Source organism: Nerophis lumbriciformis, linkage group LG06, assembly GCF_033978685.3.
Source record: "Nerophis lumbriciformis linkage group LG06, RoL_Nlum_v2.1, whole genome shotgun sequence".
Lineage (NCBI taxonomy): Eukaryota > Metazoa > Chordata > Actinopteri > Syngnathiformes > Syngnathidae > Nerophis > Nerophis lumbriciformis.
The window spans coordinates 39,751,077-39,773,118 of NC_084553.2; the positions used below are offsets into that span (position 1 = coordinate 39,751,077).

General features: G+C 37.8%; 2 protein-coding genes and 1 long non-coding RNA gene across 8 annotated transcripts in view; 2 read left to right on the forward strand and 1 right to left on the reverse strand.

The window, feature by feature from the left end:
• The window catches only part of tfb2m (transcription factor B2, mitochondrial), a 28,851-nt gene extending 8,123 nt beyond the window's left edge, over positions 1-20,728 (forward strand). For 3 of the 5 annotated variants that reach the window (XM_061964314.1, XM_061964313.1, XM_061964312.1), the window contains 8 exons: positions 5,295-5,484; positions 5,567-5,658; positions 5,741-5,894; positions 5,962-6,110; positions 10,123-10,212; positions 10,772-10,825; positions 10,919-11,067; positions 20,003-20,724. In XM_061964314.1, the coding sequence (XP_061820298.1) occupies positions 5,295-5,484; positions 5,567-5,658; positions 5,741-5,894; positions 5,962-6,110; positions 10,123-10,212; positions 10,772-10,825; positions 10,919-11,067; positions 20,003-20,192 (1,068 nt within the window). In that variant the 3' untranslated portion in view covers positions 20,193-20,724. Of the gene's footprint in view, positions 1-5,294; positions 5,485-5,566; positions 5,659-5,740; positions 5,895-5,961; positions 6,111-10,122; positions 10,213-10,771; positions 10,826-10,918; positions 11,068-20,002 lie in introns of all 5 variants that reach the window. The other 2 variants (XM_061964311.1, XM_061964315.1) reach the window with 2 other exon arrangements.
• The window catches only part of LOC133608788 (uncharacterized), a 49,854-nt gene continuing 32,551 nt past the window's right edge, over positions 4,740-22,042 (reverse strand). Inside the window, exon 3 of the long non-coding RNA XR_009815628.1 lies at positions 4,740-5,371. This is a non-coding gene — a long non-coding RNA (uncharacterized lncRNA). The remainder of the gene's footprint in view (positions 5,372-22,042) is intronic.
• The window catches only part of cnsta (consortin, connexin sorting protein a), a 30,377-nt gene continuing 29,359 nt past the window's right edge, over positions 21,025-22,042 (forward strand). Inside the window, exon 1 of one of the 2 annotated variants that reach the window (XM_061964308.1) lies at positions 21,025-21,371. In XM_061964308.1, the coding sequence (XP_061820292.1) occupies positions 21,338-21,371 (34 nt within the window). In that variant the 5' untranslated portion in view covers positions 21,025-21,337. Of the gene's footprint in view, positions 21,383-22,042 lie in introns of both variants that reach the window. The other variant, XM_061964309.1, reaches the window with a different exon arrangement.

Below are 22,042 nucleotides of genomic sequence, written 5' to 3' on the forward strand. Positions count from 1 at the left end.
CTTGGTCATAAGATTTCAGTGTGTGTATAAGTACTTTTTTTTTTAGCACATTCAACAATACCACATTAATAATGATAACTGTGATAATTTTGGTAACAATAACTCATATCGTTACATTCCTACTGTATTGTTACATACCCCAATACAATGTCTTCTACACCTGGACGAAAGTTAAGGACTTATGGACGCACTGTCTGCAGTTTTATTATCCAGACATCTATGCAACAGTAATGAGGCCGAAGCTGTTTTTTCAAAAATTACTCATACTGTACTGAATTACTAATATTAAAGACGGTAACGCAGGAGCAAGACCGCTTACTCTACCACTACTTTTGTTGTACACCATTAGCAAGCTTGTCTGCCAATTTAATAAGCAAGATTGCACGACTTAACAACCCAAAATACTTGATTTGTCATTTTTCAAGGTAACACACAAAGGCAAATATGTATGGTGTGTATATATATATATATATACATATATATATATATATACACACCATACATATTTGCCTTTTTGTGTGTGTGAGTGTATATATATATATATATATATATATATATATATATATATATATATATATATATACACACACATTCTAGATTTATAACGCTGGTTGCTGTATGTAAACGGGACAGTAGCCAAGAAACCCATTTTAGTATATATTATTCAACATTTGAAAAAAATGCTTAATTTCAACCAAAATAATAAAACACAGTAAGGTTAGTGTGAAATTTACTTATTGATATATTCGTGGAGTTCAGATCTTGTTGGGAATTTTGTTTTTGAGATGCTCTGCAATAACCTTAGAAGTGCTTTCAAGACAACTTCGAAGATGCGTTATCCTTTATACTTTAGTCAACGAAATTTACTGTAATTTTACTCAACTAAAATGTTGAGGGATTTAATCGTCTAAGACTGTATTAAAACTAAATCAATTTGGATGACTAAAATATGACTAAAACAAAGATATATCCTTGTCAAAAGACTATGACTATAACTACAATAAACACTGCTGTCAAAATTAACATTGGTTGATACAGTATTATGGTTGATACAAAGCAACAATGGCCACAACCTTTTGCAAAGCAAAAAAGCTGATTTAGGTGAATGTTATTTGTAAATTATTAAATAAGTTACGTATTTATTAGGGGTGTAACGGTACACAAAAATTTCGGTTCGGTACATACCTCGGTTCAGAGGTCACGGTTCGGTTCATTTTCGGTACAGTAAGAAAACAACAAAATATAAATTTTTTGGTTATTTATTTACCAAATTTGCAAAATATTCCACCAAAAATATTTTTCTTAGTGGAATATTTGATGTGAAGTAATCGGAACCTTGGATAGGTGAATAATTCATAATAACATTGATTTTGATTCAATATTATGTTTTGAGCAATGACAGTTTGAAAGAAAAAAACCCAGCTTTGTTTTATTAGTCAACATCGCAACTTTTTCTAAATTACATTTAACCTTTAAGCTTTTTTATTTCACTTTTGTTATGTTTTTGTTTATTTTAATAGTATTTTTAGAATGTGCCGTGGGCCTTTAAAACATAAGCAATGGGCTGCAAATGGCCTCCGGGGCACACTTTTGACACCCCTGCTTTTGATTAAAAAAAATTAAATCTGATAAATCTATGGATAAAAAGCAGAGCCTGGCGACGCATGCGCATTTATCATAACTCTCTCGCTCTCTCTGTCTCTCCCCCTCCCTCACGAATGCTGCTGCGCGCACAATTTGTTTTGTTTTTAACCTTCTTAACCCTGAACGTACATTGTTAATACACGCAACCATAACTCAAAATGCCGGACATTTGAGGCATTTAAAAAACACCGCCCAGACAGCCCCTCAAAAGAGGATATGTCCGGTGAAAAGAGGACGTATGTTCAGGACCTAGCCCGGCTAGCAGCGATCGGTTTCACCGGACATGTCCTCTTTTGCTAGCATGCTAGCAGCTAACGGGCTAGGATAGACTGACCATACGTCCTCTTTTCACCAGACATGTCCTCTTTTGCGGAGCTGTCAGGGCGGAGTTTCTTAAATGCCTCAAATGTCCGGCATTTTGAGTATTGTTTACACAACGTGCAGTACGCTACTTAATATGTCCGTGTGGAAACTTGTTCGGTACACCTCCGCACCGAACCGAAACTCCCGTACCGAAACGGTTCGATACAAAAACACGTACCGTTACACCCCTCGTATTTATCATTTCTGAATAAGCTATTTGTTTTGTATTTTAAACTTGCTAGCACCGAAATCTGTGTAAACAGCAGACCATTGTGGTTAAAAGAAGTCTTACTATTTTTTCACTATATGTTACACTCTACTTTATCTAATAAGAGCAGCTTTTTTTTGTCAGAAATGTATCAGGGCATTCTATTTACTTACTTAATTTAATGGATGCTGACAATTCTACCTTGTTCACAAAAACCCTTACCTTAACTTATAAGCTTAATCGGTTCTGTGACGGAGCTCTTAACTGAAAACACGTGTATCTCAAATCGGCGGGCCCATTGGAATGAATAGAAATCAATTTAATTGGTTCTTACCCCCCCCCCCCCCCCATAAAAAAACACAACTTTAAAAAGAAAAACAAACTTCTATGTAAGACATATTGTATGAAAACAATACAACAGACTGCACTACTAACAGCTACAGTAATGTAATAATCCATCCATTTTCTACTGCTTGTCCCTTTTGGGGTCGTGGGGGGTGCTGGAGCCTATATCAGCTGCTTTCGGGCGGAAGGCGGTGTACACCCTGGACAAGTCGCCACCTCATCGCAGGGCCAACACAGATAATGTACCTAATTTACATTGAGAAGTGGATTTTTACAATATTTACTTTCAGCTGCTTCCCCTTCAAACACACCATCAGCAGATGCATACTTGCCAACCTTGAGACCTCCGATTTCGGGAGGTGAGGGGTGGTGGGAGTGTGGTTGGGGGAGGGGACGTGGTTAAGAGGGGAGGAGTATATTTACAGCAAGAACTCACCAAGTCAAGTATTTCATATATATATATATATATATATATATATATATATATATATATATATATATATATATATATATGTCTTAATAAGGTTATCCAAAAAATAGTGCTCGATACCGTAGTAGAGCGCAATATATGTATGTGTGGGGAAAAAAAATCACAAGACTATTTCATCTCTACAGGCCTGTTTCATGAGGGGGGGTACCCTCAATCGTCAGGAGATCAGAAAATCTCCTGACGATTGAGGGTACCCCCCCTCATGAAACAGGCCTGTAGAGATGAAATAGTCTTGTGATTTTTTTTCCCCACACATACATATATATATATATATATATATATATATATATATATATATATATATATATATATATATATATATATATATATACTTGAATTTCAGTGTTCATTTATTTACACATACACACACATCTACTCATTGTTGAGTTAAGGCTTGCATTGTCCATCCTTGTTCTATTCTCTGTCACTATTTTTCTAACCATGCTGAACACCCTCTCTGATGATGCATTGCTGTGTGGCACACACAAAAGTGCTTTCATCAAATGCACTAGAGTCTGGAATCTTCCATCTCTCCCTAGCATGGCCCAAAACCGGTCAATCTTTGCTTCCTGAGAAAGATGTTCACTGCCAAGCACTTGGTAGTCCACTACTTCTTCCTGGAGGCTATCCAGGTCCAATCGCAGCTGCGGCTTGGAACTTAAAAGCGTATTTCTTCATCTTACTCGTCGTTGGCGTCGCTATGGCTGTATTTTCCTCGTTCGTCTGCTTCGTCTCCTTGTGTGCACAGTTGTGCACTGCACTCTCTAAAAGCCGTAGATGTTACTGTCACATATGCATGTACAGTAGATAGCAGTATTGTCCTGTTTAAGAGTGTCACAACATTGCTGTTTACGGCAGACGAACTGCTTTACGGTAGACGAAAACGTGACTGCTGTTGTTGTGTGTTGGGAGGATGTTAATGAAACTGCCTAACAATAAACCCACATAAGAAACCAAGAACTCACTCTCGATCATTCTACAGTTATAACGTGATTGGGCAGGCACGCTGTTTATATTGTGGGAAAGCGGACGAGAAAACAGGCTGTTGACACGTCACTCAGGTCGCATGGAGCTGGAGGGGGCGTGGCCTCTCGCTGCGCCTGAATTTCGGGAGATTTTCGGGAGAAAATTTGTCCCGGGAGGTTTTCGGGAGAGGCACTGAATTTCGGGAGTCTCCCGGAAAATCCGGAAGGGTTGGCAAGTATGAGCAGATGTTCCATATGTTCATGAATAAATGTACGCTGCTTAGATATTTTGACATTCTTGGCTGGCCGAAGACTGATTCTGCTTCAGTGTGGTGAAGACTAGCAGTGATACGCTCCAATTGCTTCGCCAAGTTGGCGTCACGTTTCATGTTTTTTTTTGTTTTTTGTTTTTTAAATGATATTTATTTATTCATTTGATAGGGAAATCATAATACAGGTACTGAGAAAACAGACACTTTTTTTGCCCCCCCCCCAAAAATACAAAAAAATTAAGAATTACAGAAAAATTATAAAAGTTAAATAATAACACCCCCACCCCACCCCCGTCCTACATTTCAGTCACAGTGGGTAGCAATGTACTGCCTTCCTCTTCACCACAAGCAGATAGAGAATCACAATAACTGACTAAAAGGAACAAAAAGGTAACAACAAAACATCATGTTTTTAATAATTGTTTTATTTTATTTAATTAATATCATCCACTTCTTCTTCTTCTTCTTTTTCTTTGCACTGTCCTTCATACTCACTTTCTTCCTTCCAATGGTTGGAAAAACAAAGTCGTGTCCATTTGTAGCTGCAAACTAATGCAAGTGAGTAAGACACAATGTTTTTGGCAAATCTGACAAAGTTCACTATGAAATTCACTTTGAAATGTTTTAAGTCAACTAAAGGCGGGAATGTTTGTAACTTTACTTGCAACTTAAAGCATAACAATCTCAAATGTTCTCAAAACACTTACCGGTAAGTTGGGGTGCTCTTAAGTTGATGGGGGAAAAACCTTAATCGACAATCGATCGTAATATTCGTTGAATAATCGAATTGTAGCCTTGTCAATCAAAATGTGAGTTGTCCAAGATAGCACACCCCTAATAGAAAAAAACCCATCTATCCATCCATCCATTTTCTACCGCTTATTCCCTTCGGGGTCGCGGGGGGCGCTGGAGCCTATCTCAGCTACAATCGGGTGGAAGGCGGTGTACACCCTGGACAAGTCGCCACCTCATCTAACAAAGACATATTTTGGTATATCTTTCTCCAGGGCCAGCGTCTTCCTCTGTGCCATTTTGACTCCCTGGATCTTGGTGAGGTTCAGGAGAATGTTCGCCGTGCTCGCACCTGTAAAATAAGCAGACGCTTCTTAGTGGACCCAGACTTGGCTACACTCGTAGCGGACCATCTCGGACCTGACCTACACAATGACAAGACTATTATCTTTGATTGTCACCCAGGTAGTGCTTGTTCAGCATACAAGTCCATCAGTCTCTTGTTTCAGAGTTTCTGTATTATTTTCTTAATCTCTGTGCCATTTAGGTCCCGGGGTGTTGACTAAGACACTGCTTAATGCCGGAGCTCAAAGTGTTGTGGCTCTTGAGCCAAACAAGATCTTCCTTACTGATCTGCAGGTAACAAATCTCAAACTTTTCATCGTGGCATTCCTTCTTTGATGCTTAAGTGTTGATGAATTCCAATGTTTCGTCACATCAGGAGTTGGAATGCCAAGTTGATGGCCGGCTGAAAGTGGTTCATTGTGACTTCTTTAAACTGGATGCTGGCTTGGATGGAAACTACAAGCCACCTGTCTTATCCTCTGAGAGACTATTCTCAGAACTGGGAATAACAAAGGCCAACTGGATGGATGGTGGGTAAACACAAATAATTAAATCTTATTACCCTGTCATTTATATATTTTATTTGTATCTCGTTAGACATCCCAGTGAAGGTTGTGGGCATCCTGCCTCAGCGTCTTGAGCGTTCCAACCTGCTGAAGTTTGTTTATAGCCTATTTGAACAGCTGTCCTTCTACAGATACGGAAGGGTGGAGCTCAATCTCTTTATTAGTGAGAAGGAATACTTGGTAAGAAGACTATACTGCATTTTCATATTGACATTTTCGTAATGCTTGCAACTAGGGATGTAACAATAAATGATATTAATGATAAAACCGCGGTAAAATTCCCGATGGACAGTAATGTTTTAGGTTGTATTCCGGCTCATTAAATATGTGATACTCGAAGTGGCGGTCCAGCGAGCGTCTGTTGTCATAGCTTTCTGGGTGTCATTTTGCCTTTCTCAAAGAAAAACGGCCCATGCTTGCGTTATTTTAGGCTTTTGGAACCGTTCAAATTTCGAAAAGGATATAAGTTTCTTCAGATTTCCTCGAGAGGTAATCAAGAAAGGCGAAAGAGTGCAAGATTTTACAAAAGACAACGAGAAAAGCAAGGGAGCAGAGTCGAACGTACAAGTTTGCAGTGATCACTTTGTTAAAGGTTTGTTTGATACACTGTACTTTTAACGTTTAGTATTTCCCATCTAAGTATTATCCTAATATTATTTGTATTTATCTTGTTTCGAAGTTCTTAAAACACATTTATGCTACAAGTGTTTCGCAAATGTGAGCAAAACCTAAAAGAGTTAAGCTTTTACCAAAGGCAGCAATGATAAATTAAACTTTCAGCTTGACGTTAAATCATGAAATGCAACCATACCCGAGCTAAAACGATGCCAATTTCCTTTAACTAGCCACACACAAAGAAGTTGAAGACCTCCATGCTTTTCCAAGTTTTCATGTTTTGTTGTGTAGAATGATGTCTGGAGCACCAGATAGTTCGATATGTCTGTGAATGTGGCCGACGGATAAGCCCTGGGATCACTCGACAAATCTTACTTGAATCAAGTCCAGGGATAGATTCCGTTGCATAGTTAGATTTATTTTTTTTGGTCATATCTGCTTTTATTGCTAAGATCTAGGCCCCTTGCGTACTCTGCTTGCTGCACAGTAGCCATAATGGTTTGGTGACCCAATGCTTTGTTTACTTCCGTTCAAAAGTAATGTGAAAGCATACAACCTTTTGTGTAAAAAAATATATATATATAGTAAAACTGTGATTGATAATCACACTTGGACCAGTGACACCGCTTATTTCATTGAGAAGCAAGCTTAAATGCTAACATAAATAAAGACATTACCGTCTTATCCCAGAAACGACATACCCCAATATAAACTGGTATAAACACATTGCTTTCTGATAAACTAAGCTATTCAATTGTGCACATTTAACCTATAGACTGTGCTGTCTTAGCGCAAAGCTGCCAACATTTGCTGTTTGCAACCCCGTAGATCCCCTTCCAAATTTACTTGTGACGACCACAAGTAAATTGGATTTTTTTAAATATTTTTTTGCAGCTACATTAAAATGCTTGAATCAGCCATGCAGTAGAATTAAATGGGTCATGTTAGCGTTTTTTCCACATTTAAAGCACTTCCTTGTGGTCTACATAACATGTAATGGTGGTTCTTTGATCAAAATTCTGCATATTTTATATTTTACAGATTGTTTTCATCCGCTTTCTGGTTGTCTCTTCAGGATGCATCGTTTTGTGTGCTGTCTAATTTACGTGGCTCCACTTTTACTGCTTCTTTTCCCCGTCATCGTTGTTGTAGTTTTTAGCCCTTCCATAGCTAGTCCACTGACAGATATAAGCAACTTTGTATTAAAAATGTCAACAGCGGAGGATGCATATGCATGTACAAGCCAGTCTGCCCCACAACAAGAGCATAGAGAAAAAGAAAGAGCTTATTTACTCCATCCTCCATTTAGCTAAAAGCTCTCCAAAAAACATCCAAAAAACGCCAAAAATACTCCCATGTACATGACGTGACCTACATATTACCGGTAACCAATTATTAGCAACACAGTTTTTGTAAGAGCAAATGCAGAGGAACTATTTTTAGTAACATACTGCCTTGTTCAAGAGGGTAACTACTGTGGCTATTGACAAGCTGAGCTGCTGCATAAACTCTGACTTGGTGCTAGATTATAAAGTATGCCTCACACTTACACAGCAAAAGGTTGTGGCCAAAAGCATAGAAGCTGGTCAACTTTGAAATTTAGCTTAGACCCAAAGACATCACTCTGAAAATGCTTGTAACTCCCACCCTTTTTTTTGACCTGAGTAGTGAGGATTTTGATGAATTCTACATCCAAACGGGTAACATAAGTTTTGTGTTGAAAGATATACACATCCCATCAGTCGGCATCCCAGTGTAGTACATTGTTAGGAATAACTATTATTTTATGTTTGTAGTTTGAGATTCTTGCTTAGAACTTAGCAATACTGCTACATCATGCTTAGTGTTTCACTCGTGCTGGATCTGCTTAGCACACAGCTTGTAAAACTTGAAGGCCATCTTCCTTATATTCAGGCTCAAGAACATAACGTTCCGGATCTTCATTTGTCCCAAAGTAGTCGTTGGCTCTCAGGAAGTCTGACATGATTTGTAGTAATAGTAGTTGTTGACGTTGAAGGAAGTGGCAAACGTTGCGATGTGCTCTGTAAATCAATGCGCCCAAAAATTTAAGTTCCAGCAATGCTTAAAATGAACAAAATACGGTAAATATTACATTGTGTTATGAATGTGCTTGTTACTATTTTTCATACATACAATACTGACAGCATGTATATAAAACGTTGATGGAGGTTTTCGGATGTTTTTTAGAGGGCATTTTTGGCAAAATAGATCGAATCGCCATTACCTGCATTGTTACCTGCATCTAAATGATTAATGGGTTATACTTGTATAGCGCTTTTCTACCTTCAAGGTACTCAAAGCGCTTTGACAGTATTACCACATTCACCCATTCACACACTGATGGCGGGAGCTGCCATGCAAGGCGCTAACCAGCAGCCATCAGGAGCAAGGGGTGAAGTGTCTTGCCCAAGGACACAACGGACGTGACTAGGATTGTAGAAGGTGGGGATTGAACCCCAGTAACCAGCAACACCCCGATTGCTGGCACGGCCACTCTACCAACTTCGCCACGCCGTCCCCGATCTAGCTTAAGATAAAGAGGTGTGTTTTTGTCTCACATAAGGATTTTGAAGGCAAAATTCCCCCAAAAAGTGTAGTTCCCCTATTCAACTGAATTGGGGTTCATATTTTCAGAAAGTTAAAGTACCACTGATAGTCACACACCCACGAGGTGTGGTGAAATGACTCTCTGCATTTGACCCATCCACTTGTTCCACTCCCTGGGAGTTGAGGGTAGCAGTGAGCAGCAGCTGTGGCCACGCTCGGGAATCATTTTGGTGATTTAACCCCCAATTCCAACCCTTGATACTGAGTGCCAAGCAGGGAGGTAATGGGTCCCATTTTTATAGTCTTTGGTATGACTCGGCCGGGTTTTCAACTCACGACCTACCAATCTCAGGGCGGACACTCTAATCACAAGGCCACTGAGCAGAAAGCGAAGGATCAGGGAGCAGACCTTTTTTTGGACATGTAATGTAATACCTGAGAATGTTCTTAAGAACCCACTTATAAAAACACTAGTCATAGAGATGGCCCACTGGTTATTTAGTTAAATAGTTCTGCTTAAATTACTTGACAAAATTCTAGCTTTAGCGATGTCTTTTTGCTTGTCAAAGTCCATACTGTATCTAGCCAATGTGTTTGCTAGTTTCCCAGCACAAACTCCGGTAAGTTTGCAGCTATGACCGAGTGATCGATCGATATTCGGAGGTATATGATGCGGAGGTGTCTACAACAGGGAATGAACCTGCATGATGTCACATAATCCAGATGTGGAACACTGGTTTTATCATTAAAACACTTGTTTTTCATCCTGCCAAGAAAGTATATTGTATATTTATTTGTTTAATTATGTTTTTAAAGAAAACTTGGTTAAAAGTTTTCAGTGCACTTTTTTTTTTTTTTTTTTTTACATATTCAACAATACCGTGAAACTAATAATGTGATCTGAAATGTTCATTTGATTTTTGTACATCCTTACAATGTATGTATTTGATTTGGGCAGACTGTATGTTTCTATTTGTTTCATTGACAACTGTTATTATTCTTCTGTCAGACTATGGTGACACTTCCAGGTAAAATGCACCTTTACAGACCTGGCTGTGTCTTGTGGCAGATAGCCTGTGATATTGAGCTGCTTCACAAGGTACAGAAATTTGGCAAAAGTTGCAGTTTTACAGGAGTATGCACTCACACAACAGAGTACTACATACCGTCTTGATACGCTAGATGTACAATACATGTTGCCTTTTGCACAAAAACGCTCTTTGTGGAAATGTTCAAAACATCCCTCATTCAGCTACAGTTCTACACTTTCACAGTCAACCCTCACAATAATACATGTTATATTTTTCTTCAAACCGTATCTGCTCTTTCTTTTGCGCAGGGGCCTGATGTTGTGAAACGTAAATGTCTACATATACTGTTGTGATGGCACATTTTTAAATGCATTTATGGTGATCTGTTTCAGTACCACTACGTTTGTTTGGATTAACATTTGCTTGAAACTTTTTTATTAGTAGATTGCACAGTACAGTACATATTCCGTACAATTGACAACTAAATGGTAACACCCGAATAAGTTTTTCACGTCAATATTTCACGTCCACGTTAATCAATTCATAGTAATACTTATGGTTGGTACTTAATAAAATCAAGCCTACAAAAGTATGACTGAGGTATGTGTCATCCATTTGTGTCTGCAGGTTCCCTGGAAGTCATTTGTGTCATCCAAACAGTCATCTCCTCCTAAAGGCATGGTAATTAGAGAAGACCAAACAATGGCATTGTAAACTTGATTTAAATATATGCTTTTAATATAGTTCAGCTTTTACCAAACTCTCTCTTCTCAGCTTCCCAATGATCACATGTGCCTGGTTCGTCTGACTCCACGGGCCAATCTGTTCTCTGGCGGCCTCACACCAGCTAACGCCCGCACTCTAATGGTTATGATTAAACAGTGTCTGGCAAAGAGGAGGGTCAAACTCATTGACAGGCTAAAGTAAGCTCTCACACACAATTACAATATACGAAATAGACAGCCTTTATTAATCCTGGCAAGGATGTAAAATGTATATCACAGCAGCTTAATCAAAACATAGTATATACAGTACACACATACTACAATGTTAAAGTCTAAAAATATTTATACCGTAGCTGAAGTGCATTTTTAGTTGAGAAAGTGGCAAAAGATAAGAAGTTGAATTAAATGTAATGGAAGAAATATGTTTTTTGTGTGTTGAGGAAACCTTTTGCTTCACCTAAACCAGGGGTCGGCAACCCAAAATGTTGAAAAAACCATATTGGGCCAAAAATAAAAAAAATGTCTGGAGCTGCAAAAAATTAAATGCCTTATATCATTGTTATAATGAAGGCAACGCATGATGTAGGTGTCTGTATTAGCTATATTAGCCTACTATCAAAGGCTGACGCAAATAATTTTTATTGTACACATTTTTGCAACATTGTAAATCATTAGTAAAATGGAGGCTTCTCACAGGATGAGATAACTCCTGGAAATGACTGTATTAGAATGGCCAAAGGTATAGATGTGTGTGTCCAAGTTAAAGGAAACAGAAGGATGTCTTCTTCTAATGGATTTATTACAATCTTTGCAAGCTGGGTAACGTTTGCTGTGGTCTGGAACAACATGGCACACAAACAACTATCAGATATGCAGCCAATATTACTTACAGATAATGTATCATGAGACATGCAAATATAAATTAAATACAAAGAGGACGTAAGTAAAGGAAATTAAATGAGCTCAAATATACCTACAAACGAGGCATAATGATTCAATATGTACATACAGCTAGCCTAAATAGCATGTTAGCATTGATTATCTTGCAGTCATGCACTGACCAAATATGCCTGATTAGCGCTCCACCCAAGTCAATAACATCAACAAAGCTTGCCTTTGTGCATTATTCACACAGTATAAATTGTTTGGTGGACAAAATTAAACAAAGGAGTGGCATAAAACACGTCTTTCTGTAGCAGCGTCGGAAAAAGTTGCACATTTAAACAAACTACGATGAGTTCAAGGATTGCTGAAATTAGTAGGACAAAACGGTGCTTGCCAAATACTCATCAGTGAAGCATGTATAACATAAACAGTGGGATTTCCAACAATTAGGAAGGTTTGTGTCGTGTTTGTTCTCTTACAGAAAATATATTAAGACAAAGATATATATATTTATATATTTTTTTTTTCTTCATCTTTTTCCATTTTCATACATTTCTGAAAGAGGTCCAGGGAGCCACTAGGGCGGCGCTAAAGAGCTGCGGGTTGCTGACCCCCGACCTAAACTTGACATACAATGTAGTATGCACCTATACAAACTGTTCCTAAAAATGATAATTACAAATATTAACATATGACAACCATACATGTCAGGGAAACAAAATTAAAGGGGCTAACTTTCCAATGTATTTAAAGTGTTCTATTATATCCCGCTCTCTAATGGCTTCTATAGGACATACTGACGTTACTATGTACATACGCAACACATGCACACGCATTCGCTTTGGGTGTTGTTGGCTAATGATAGAGATTTAGATAGTGTTAGCGGTCATTGAATCATACTTGCCAACCTTGAGACCTCCGAATTCGGGAGATGGGGGGGGGGGGGGTTTGGTGCTAGCGGGGGGTGTATAGTGTAGTGTCCCGGAAGAGTTAGGGCTGCAAGGGGTTCTGGGTATTTGTTCTGTTGTGTTCAAGTTGTGTTACGGTGTGGATGTTCTCCCGAAATGTGTTTGTCATTCTTGTTTGGTGTGGGTTCACAGTGTGGCGCATATTTGTAACAGTGTTAAAATTGTTTATATTGCCACCCTCAGTGTGACCTGTATGGCTGTTGCTCAAGTATGTCTTGCAGACACTTACGTGTGTCTGTAGAAGCCGCATGCATACAAGGTGTAAATGGGCCGGCACTCTGTTTGTATGGAGAAAAAGCGGACGCGACGACAGGTTGTAGAGGACGCTAAAGGCAGTGCCATCAAGGCACGCCCTCAATATTGTTGTCCGGGTGAAAATCGGGAGAATGGTTGCCCCGGGAGATTTTCGGGAGGGGCACTGAAATTCGGGAGTCTCCCGGAAAAATCGTGAGGGTTGGCAAGTATGCATTGAATGTATATTCCATCATAACATGACTGCAAATTGTTAATTGCATCTCTTGGACTGTTTTTGTGTGTGCACGCGTTCATACATGAGTGAAAACTTTTTTTATTGCATAAACCTAATTGTGTATAATATAGACAGTTTAAGAAATAAATGTGTTCTGTTTAAGGTTGCAAAGGGGTGGAAAGTTTCCAGTAAATTTCCGGAAATTTACCACGGGAAGTTAAGCTCGGGAAGTTTGGAAATATTGACCATTTTTTGATTATTCAAAGTTGGACACCGTCCATGGGAATATATGGGAATTAATGGGAAATTATATATCATTGGGCACTTGTCTATTTGATGCTGCATCTTTGTGGCATTTTTGACGTAGCTCTTTGCACAGTATTTGCAAATGTACACAGCCTTTCCGCCTACATTGGTCGGGGTGAAATGTCTCCACACATCAGATGGTGTACGTGGCATTATTCTGTTTGTATTGATTTATTCTTGTAAAACAGTAATGCAATGCCACACACAGATATAGTCAGCTAAACAATTGGAGTAGTCTTTACAAATATTTTACTGATGGACAAATGAATAGAAATAGGCTAGATTAATAAATGAAAACTCAATCAGCATGCTAAATCAAACTATAACTTACATTATTGTATGAAAACAGAATGGCTAGGAAGGCAGAGGAAACTACACGTTTGATATAGTATTTGCTAGTTCAACTTTACAGATCACAAAAAAGGTAAATTTGGATCGCTAACGTTGTTAGCATAAATTAATGGGATTTAACATAGAGAGAATTAGCATCACGGCTAACGGATAAATATTTTCGGTTCATTATGAGACTGGTGGTACATAAACCTAGCTAGCTAGAGATATTGGCACCAAAATCATTTAACAATTACAGGAACAGCTAGCTAGCTTGAGTGGAAGTCTGCTGGAGTAGTCTACAGTCATACAGTAACAAGCAATTACACCTCTATTAAACTTAAATACCATAGATCAAATATATTTACCCCAATAATATCATCAAAATTTACCTGACTGGATGAAGTTCTTGGGCTCAAATACTAGTGTGGCCTCAATAGCCCTGCTGTAGTGTGTAGCATGCTGGGAGTTATCTGTGCATGTGATGGAAGAATGCACTGTGCAGGGTTGAAATTCTACTGAATTTGCATTAAATCAGGTTGTTTTAGCTAATAATCATGCTGCAAGATCTAGCATGTTGCATTCAATGTTTATTCTCATTAATTTACCATTAATTCCTGTTAATTCCCATATATTCCCGTTAATTCCCATGGAAAGTTTCCAACTTTGAATATTCCCAGAATTTTGCAACCCTAGTTCTGATAAACCATAAATGCACATGCGTCAAATATATACATATATGTGTATATATATGTGTGTATATGTATATGTGTGTATATATATATACCGTATATGTGTGTGTGTGTATATATATATATATATATATGTGTGTGTGTGTATATATATATATATATAATGTATATATATATGTGTGTATATGTATATATATGTATGCATGTATGTGTATATATATATATACCGGTATATGTTTATGTGAATAAATAAATATATGTATGTGTGTGTGTGTGTATATATATATATATATATATATATATATATATATATATATATATACAGGTAAAAGCCAGTAAATTAGAATATTTTGAAAAACTTGATTTATTTCAGTAATTGCATTCAAAAGGTGTAACTTGTACATTATATTTATTCATTGCACACAGACTGATGCATTCAAATGTTTATTTCATTTAATTTTGATGATTTGAAGTGGCAACAAATGAAAATCCAAAATTCCGTGTGTCACAAAATTAGAATATTACTTAAGGCTAATACAAAAAAGGGATTTCTAGAAATGTTGGCCAACTGAAAAGTATGAAAATGAAAAATATGAGCATGTACAATACTCAATACTTGGTTGGAGCTCCTTTTGCCTCAATTACTGCATTAATGCGGCGTGGCATGGAGTCGATGAGTTTCTGGCACTGCTCAGGTGTTATGAGAGCCCAGGTTGCTCTGATAGTGGCCTTCAACTCTTCTGCGTTTTTGGGTCTGGCATTCTGCATCTTCCTTTTCACAATACCCCACAGATTTTCTATGGGGCTAAGGTCAGGGGAGTTGGCGGGCCAATTTAGAACAGAAATACCATGGTCCGTAAACCAGGCACGGGTAGATTTTGCGCTGTGTGCAGGCGCCAAGTCCTGTTGGAACTTGAAATCTCCATCTCCATAGAGCAGGTCAGCAGCAGGAAGCATGAAGTGCTCTAAAACTTGCTGGTAGACGGCTGCGTTGACCCTGGATCTCAGGAAACAGAGTGGACCGACACCAGCAGATGACATGGCACCCCAAACCATCACCCAACCATGCAAATTTTGCATTTCCTTTGGAAATCGAGGTCCCAGAGTCTGGAGGAAGACAGGAGAGGCACAGGATCCACGTTGCCTGAAGTCTAGTGTAAAGTTTCCACCATCAGTGATGGTTTGGGGTGCCATGTCATCTGCTGGTGTCGGTCCACTCTGTTTCCTGAGATCCAGGGTCAACGCAGCCGTCTACCAGCAAGTTTTAGAGCACTTCATGCTTCCTGCTGCTGACCTGCTCTATGGAGATAGAGATTTCAAGTTCCAACAGGACTTGGCGCCTGCACACAGCGCAAAATCTACCCGTGCCTGGTTTACGGACCATGGTATTTCTGTTCTAAATTGGCCCGCCAACTCCCCTGACCTTAGCCCCATAGAAAATCTGTGGGGTATTGTGAAAAGGAAGATGCAGAATGCCAGACCCAAAAACGCAGAAGAGTTGAAGGCCACTATCAGAGCAACCTGGGCTCTCATAACACCTGAGCAGTGCCAGAAACTCATCGACTCCATGCCACGCCGCATTAACGCAGTAATTGAGGCAAAAGGAGCTCCAACCAAGTATTGAGTATTGTACATGCTCATATTTTTCATTTTCATACTTTTCAGTTGGCCAACATTTCTAAAAATCCCTTTTTTGTATTAGCCTTAAGTAATATTCTAATTTTGTGACACACGGAATTTTGGATTTTCATTTGTTGCCACTTCAAATCATCAAAATTAAATGAAATAAACATTTGAATGCATCAGTCTGTGTGCAATGAATAAATATAATGTACAAGTTACACCTTTTGAATGCAATTACTGAAATAAATCAAGTTTTTCAAAATATTCTAATTTACTGGCTTTTACCTGTATGTATGTATGTATGTACATATACATGTATGTATGTACTATGTACATATATATGTATGTATGTATATACTGTATGTATGTTTATATGTATACATATACACATACATATATACAGGTAAAAGCCAGTAAATTAGAATATTTTGAAAAACTTGATTTATTTCAGTAATTGCATTCAAAAGGTGTAACTTGTACATTATATTTATTCATTGCACACAGACCGATGCATTCAAATGTTTATTTCATTTAATTTTGATGATTTGAAGTGGCAACAAATGAAAATCCAAAATTCCGTGTGTCACAAAATTAGAATATTACTTAAGGCTAATACAAAAAAGGGATTTTTAGAAATGTTGGCCAACTGAAAAGTATGAAAATGAAAAATATGAGCATGTACAATACTCAATACTTGGTTGGAGCTCCTTTTGCCTCAATTACTGCGTTAATGCGGCGTGGCATGGAGTCGATGAGTTTCTGGCACTGCTCAGGTGTTATGAGAGCCCAGGTTGCTCTGATAGTGGCCTTCAACTCTTCTGCGTTTTTGGGTCTGGCATTCTGCATCTTCCTTTTCACAATACCCCACAGATTTTCTATGGGGCTAAGGTCAGGGGAGTTGGCGGGCCAATTTAGAACAGAAATATCATGGTCCGTAAACCAGGCACGGGTAGATTTTGCGCTGTGTGCAGGCGCCAAGTCCTGTTGGAACTTGAAATCTCCATCTCCATAGAGCAGGTCAGCAGCAGGAAGCATGAAGTGCTCTAAAACTTGCTGGTAGACGGCTGCGTTGACCCTGGATCTCAGGAAACAGAGTGGACCGACACCAGCAGATGACATGGCACCCCAAACCATCACCCAACCATGCAAATTTTGCATTTCCTTTGGAAATCGAGGTCCCAGAGTCTGGAGGAAGACAGGAGAGGCACAGGATCCACGTTGCCTGAAGTCTAGTGTAAAGTTTCCACCATCAGTGATGGTTTGGGGTGCCATGTCATCTGCTGGTGTCGGTCCACTCTGTTTCCTGAGATCCAGGGTCAACGCAGCCGTCTACCAGCAAGTTTTAGAGCACTTCATGCTTCCTGCTGCTGACCTGCTCTATGGAGATAGAGATTTCAAGTTCCAACAGGACTTGGCGCCTGCACAAAGCGCAAAATCTACCCGTGCCTGGTTTACGGACAATGGTATTTCTGTTCTAAATTGGCCCGCCAACTCCCCTGACCTTAGCCCCATAGAAAATCTGTGGGGTATTGTGAAAAGGAAGATGCAGAATGCCAGACCCAAAAACGCAGAAGAGTTGAAGGCCACTATCAGAGCAACCTGGGCTCTCATAACACCTGAGCAGTGCCAGAAACTCATCGACTCCATGCCACGCCGCATTAACGCAGTAATTGAGGCAAAAGGAGCTCCAACCAAGTATTGAGTATTGTACATGCTCATATTTTCCATTTTCATACTTTTCAGTTGGCCAACATTTCTAAAAATCCCTTTTTTGTATTAGCCTTAAGTAATATTCTAATTTTGTGACACACGGAATTTTGGATTTTCATTTGTTGCCACTTCAAATCATCAAAATTAAATGAAATAAACATTTGAATGCATCAGTCTGTATGCAATGAATAAATATGATGTACAAGTTACACCTTTTGAATGCAATTACTGAAATAAATCAAGTTTTTCAAAATATTCTAATTTACTGGCTTTTACCTGTATATACATTTTAAACAACAAACTTTAATATATCCAATAATGCAACAAATAATTCAGCATACATTCTAAACATTTATTTTTTTTAATTAAAATTAATACTTAAAAATCTGCATGACTTATGATTTCAAATCATAAATTCATCAAAATGTACACTAAAAAATGACAATACATTTTACGGTAAAAACTGGCAGCTCGGTTGCCAGAATTTTACTGTAAAAAAAAACAACAACCTGTGCAATTTCCCCCCCCCCCATTTGCAGTAACACACTGTAGAAAAAAACAACTGTAGATTTTACAGTAAACTGGCAGCTCAGTTACCTATTTTTATATTTAAAACTGGTCCGTTTTTCCATTTACAGTAAATATGCTGTTAGAAAAACACTGTAAATTTTATGATAAAGTTCTAGCGACTTAAGTTCTAGTTTTCTTTACTGTAAAATCTAGTTTTTTTTTACAGTGTACTTAAGAAAAAATATACATTTATAAAAGGACTTGTCCAGGGTGTACCCCGCCTTCCGCCCGAATGCAGCTGAGAATAATAATAATAATAATAATAATCTAATGCATAGGCAATCATGTAATATCATGAAGCAAATCCATCTACATTTATATATATATATAGTCACTATTACCCTCTTTGGCAGCCATAATTGCAATGTGGATCTCAATGAAAACAAGTTTGACACCCCTGCACTAATGGTATCATAATATCACCAATGGTGATCTTGTTATGTTGTTTGTTTAAAAATGTAATATAAGTTGAAAAGGATTTGCAAATCATTGTATTCTGTTTTTATTTACGATTTACACAACGTGCCAACTTCACTGGTTTTGTAGATTCCAATTTTATATTCAACCATATACATTATATAACATATGTCACACTCTTGACTATGTTTGAGCCAATTCTACACACAAAATGCCTTTATTATTGCAAGTAAAACAAAAAATATGGTTTTAAATAATGCTGTCAAATGATACATTTTTAAAATCAGATCAATCACACTATTGAATTTGGATTAATCATGACTGTCATATTACTCACTTATGTACAGTCAAAATAAATTGTGTCATTTATCTGTGTATATGCTTAATGTGATAATTTTATTTTAGTTAATTTTTTACTTTTTTTTGACAGCCCTAGTTTTTACACATCTTGCTAAAATTTTAGATGATTTGAGCGAGAATTAGAATTGACTCTTATTAGACTATGAAATGATGAATTAGGCATATAAAGTAAATACTGTATATATCGGCATTTTGGGACTGTAAGGCGCTACTTTTTTTCCCAAGCTTTGAATCTTTCGGTTTATACAAAGGTGCTGCTAGTTCGATTTTTCCTTCGCTGAAGTGTAAATTATGGAATGGATTAAGCAAATAAATCAAACCATGGGCTAAAATGATCCACTATAAGAAACTGTTCAAAGTGAAAGGAAGAAGAATCCTGATAAACATCTTGAACCTTTTTGGAAATTGAGACAAGATTTTTTATCTCAAAAAGGATGATTGAAGACATCAATGACTTTTATGTTTTGTTTGATCAGCCATTTTACCGTCGGGCACCGTTTGGAAACAATTAAGATATGTAAATACAAATTTACAAAATATTTATACGTAAATATCTTATTTTACAATGTACAATATATCTGTGGCCTAAAGTCTGGCACGGCTAATGTATGAAAAATACAATTCTTCTAATATTTAGTTGGTGTGGCTTATAGTGCGAAAAATACGGTAGATATTGAGAATCACACTTTGAATTAATCATTATGATGTACTCAAGCTGAATAGATCCATGACACAGTTCATACTGGTAGAAATTGTATTAATTCTGTTTTTCTAACCTTTTTTTTAAATTTTTTTTTTTTTAGTCTCTGGTCACCCGACAGTGGAAGTAAGTTGTTGTCAGAGCTGGCACTAGGCATGGACATCCTGACGGGTCAAGTTTTCCCACATCAATATCTTCAACTTTTCCAATTGATGGACAAGAGCCAAGAGTTCGCTCAAAGCTGGCTTTATGACGAGATCATGGAAAACACACAGATAGAGAAGTCGAGCTGACATGTTCATAATATACCAGACACTATCATCACGTGAACAATCAACCATACAATTTGTGTATTCTAATCTGGAAATTAAATATAAAAAAAAGGTAAGTTATGTATGGACATGTACGCAGCGGAAGTACTGAGCGCTTATGTTTTTGTTTTTGTTTTAACTTTTCATTTCCATTATGTAGTCTTTTTCATGATTCAATTGATTGTGATGCTAAAAACATGGGCAGCATCATAAGGTCATCAAATGTGTGCAACTTTGTCTTTGTAAAAGAACTAAATGACAGTTCAGCAGAGATTTGGAGCTCATAGTGAAACATGTCTCACTGTTTTAATATGTAATGTCTTTATTTTAATGTTTGCCTTTGTCGATATTTACAGTTAAATTGTGCAACAATGCAACTTTCAAGCAGATTGTTTAATACACCACTCTTTTATATTTTCTGACTAGATAAACATGTTTTCTCATACAATGTTTGACATAGAAATAATATATTAAATGAAATAAACCGTTTTGATTTATTTCAAGTTTGTTTAGAAGACCTTTAAGAACTATTTGGTTAAACGCGCTCCTGAACCAAATCCTGAAAATGTCAAGTATTAGGATTGTATTTTGACTTAGACTTCCTTTTTATTGTCATTCAAATTTGAACTTTACAGCACAGATAAGAACGAAATTTCGTTGTAGTGCAGGATAAAAGAGCAATAAGGTGCAGATGTAAATGGATTTACTGTACAGATAGATATATTGCACTTTTGCATATGCATCCACGTTTACGGATACCGGGTATATGTTATATATATTATTTTGCGCTAGTAAATTGCAACCAAATTTCGAATAGAGCATCAAATTACAAATAGAAATGCACATAAAGTACTTGTACTTTGTGTTGTCCTCCTTGTAATAAGATTTTGTTCAGGATTGTACATGGTGAGGTTTTATCTTTACGCAATGACAACGTGAAGCCTGAAGATGACGGCAGAGACACTCTGTAATGTAGTCGCAACAGCGCCCCTATTGGCCGATGGCTGTCACTGCCACAACATCGTCAAGCAAGGTGTCACTCGACACGCCAGTGGCTGACAGCCTGTCACCTTTTCGCCAACCTTGCCAGTGGCAGCCAATGTTGCTGTTGGATCACCTTACCAGTGATGAGAAAGAAGCCTGTTTTGGAGTTAACGAAAAGTAAGGCAAAGGTAAAGCATGAGAATATCACGGAAGAGTAAAGGTTCTCTGTGGTGGTGTGAGCAGATGTGGACGCTATCGGCATGCTAACGTTAGCAGTTGACGGGAGCTCCATTTGTAATTTAAGTAGTTATTTGAAAATGTCTTGAAATATGGTAACACAATGTTTTAGTTAGCACGTTTTTAGAACTGATAATGTTACGGTACTGCTCATTAGTGTAACGTAAACGATATTTTCTTTTTTACATGTAGCATGTTGTTTAGCTAGCTAACACCTTTTAAACGGCTCACCTTGTTAGCATCACATGAGCTAACTGGGTTGAGCTGTTAACCAACTATGTGCTCGCTGTCACCGACCCTAAAAGCCTTGTACTGAACCGACAAGAGAGCTGGGTTAACTGCACACCGTGGACTTACATTGGTCTGAATAGATATAGCGATAAACAGACTAAAGGACACTTCATTACGTACACCTGAACTATCAAGAGCTAATGCAAAAGCTGAATCAAAGATGGTGTCTTTGCAAACAGAAGGTATTCTAATATTTAGTTTTTTGATTGATTTCGGTTATACATCACTGCTGCAACTCTCAAATAATGAATCATTTTCTTAGTGAGAGTATAATTTTTACATTGTTAACTTTGGATGTCCCTTTGAGTGTTGCTAATAAT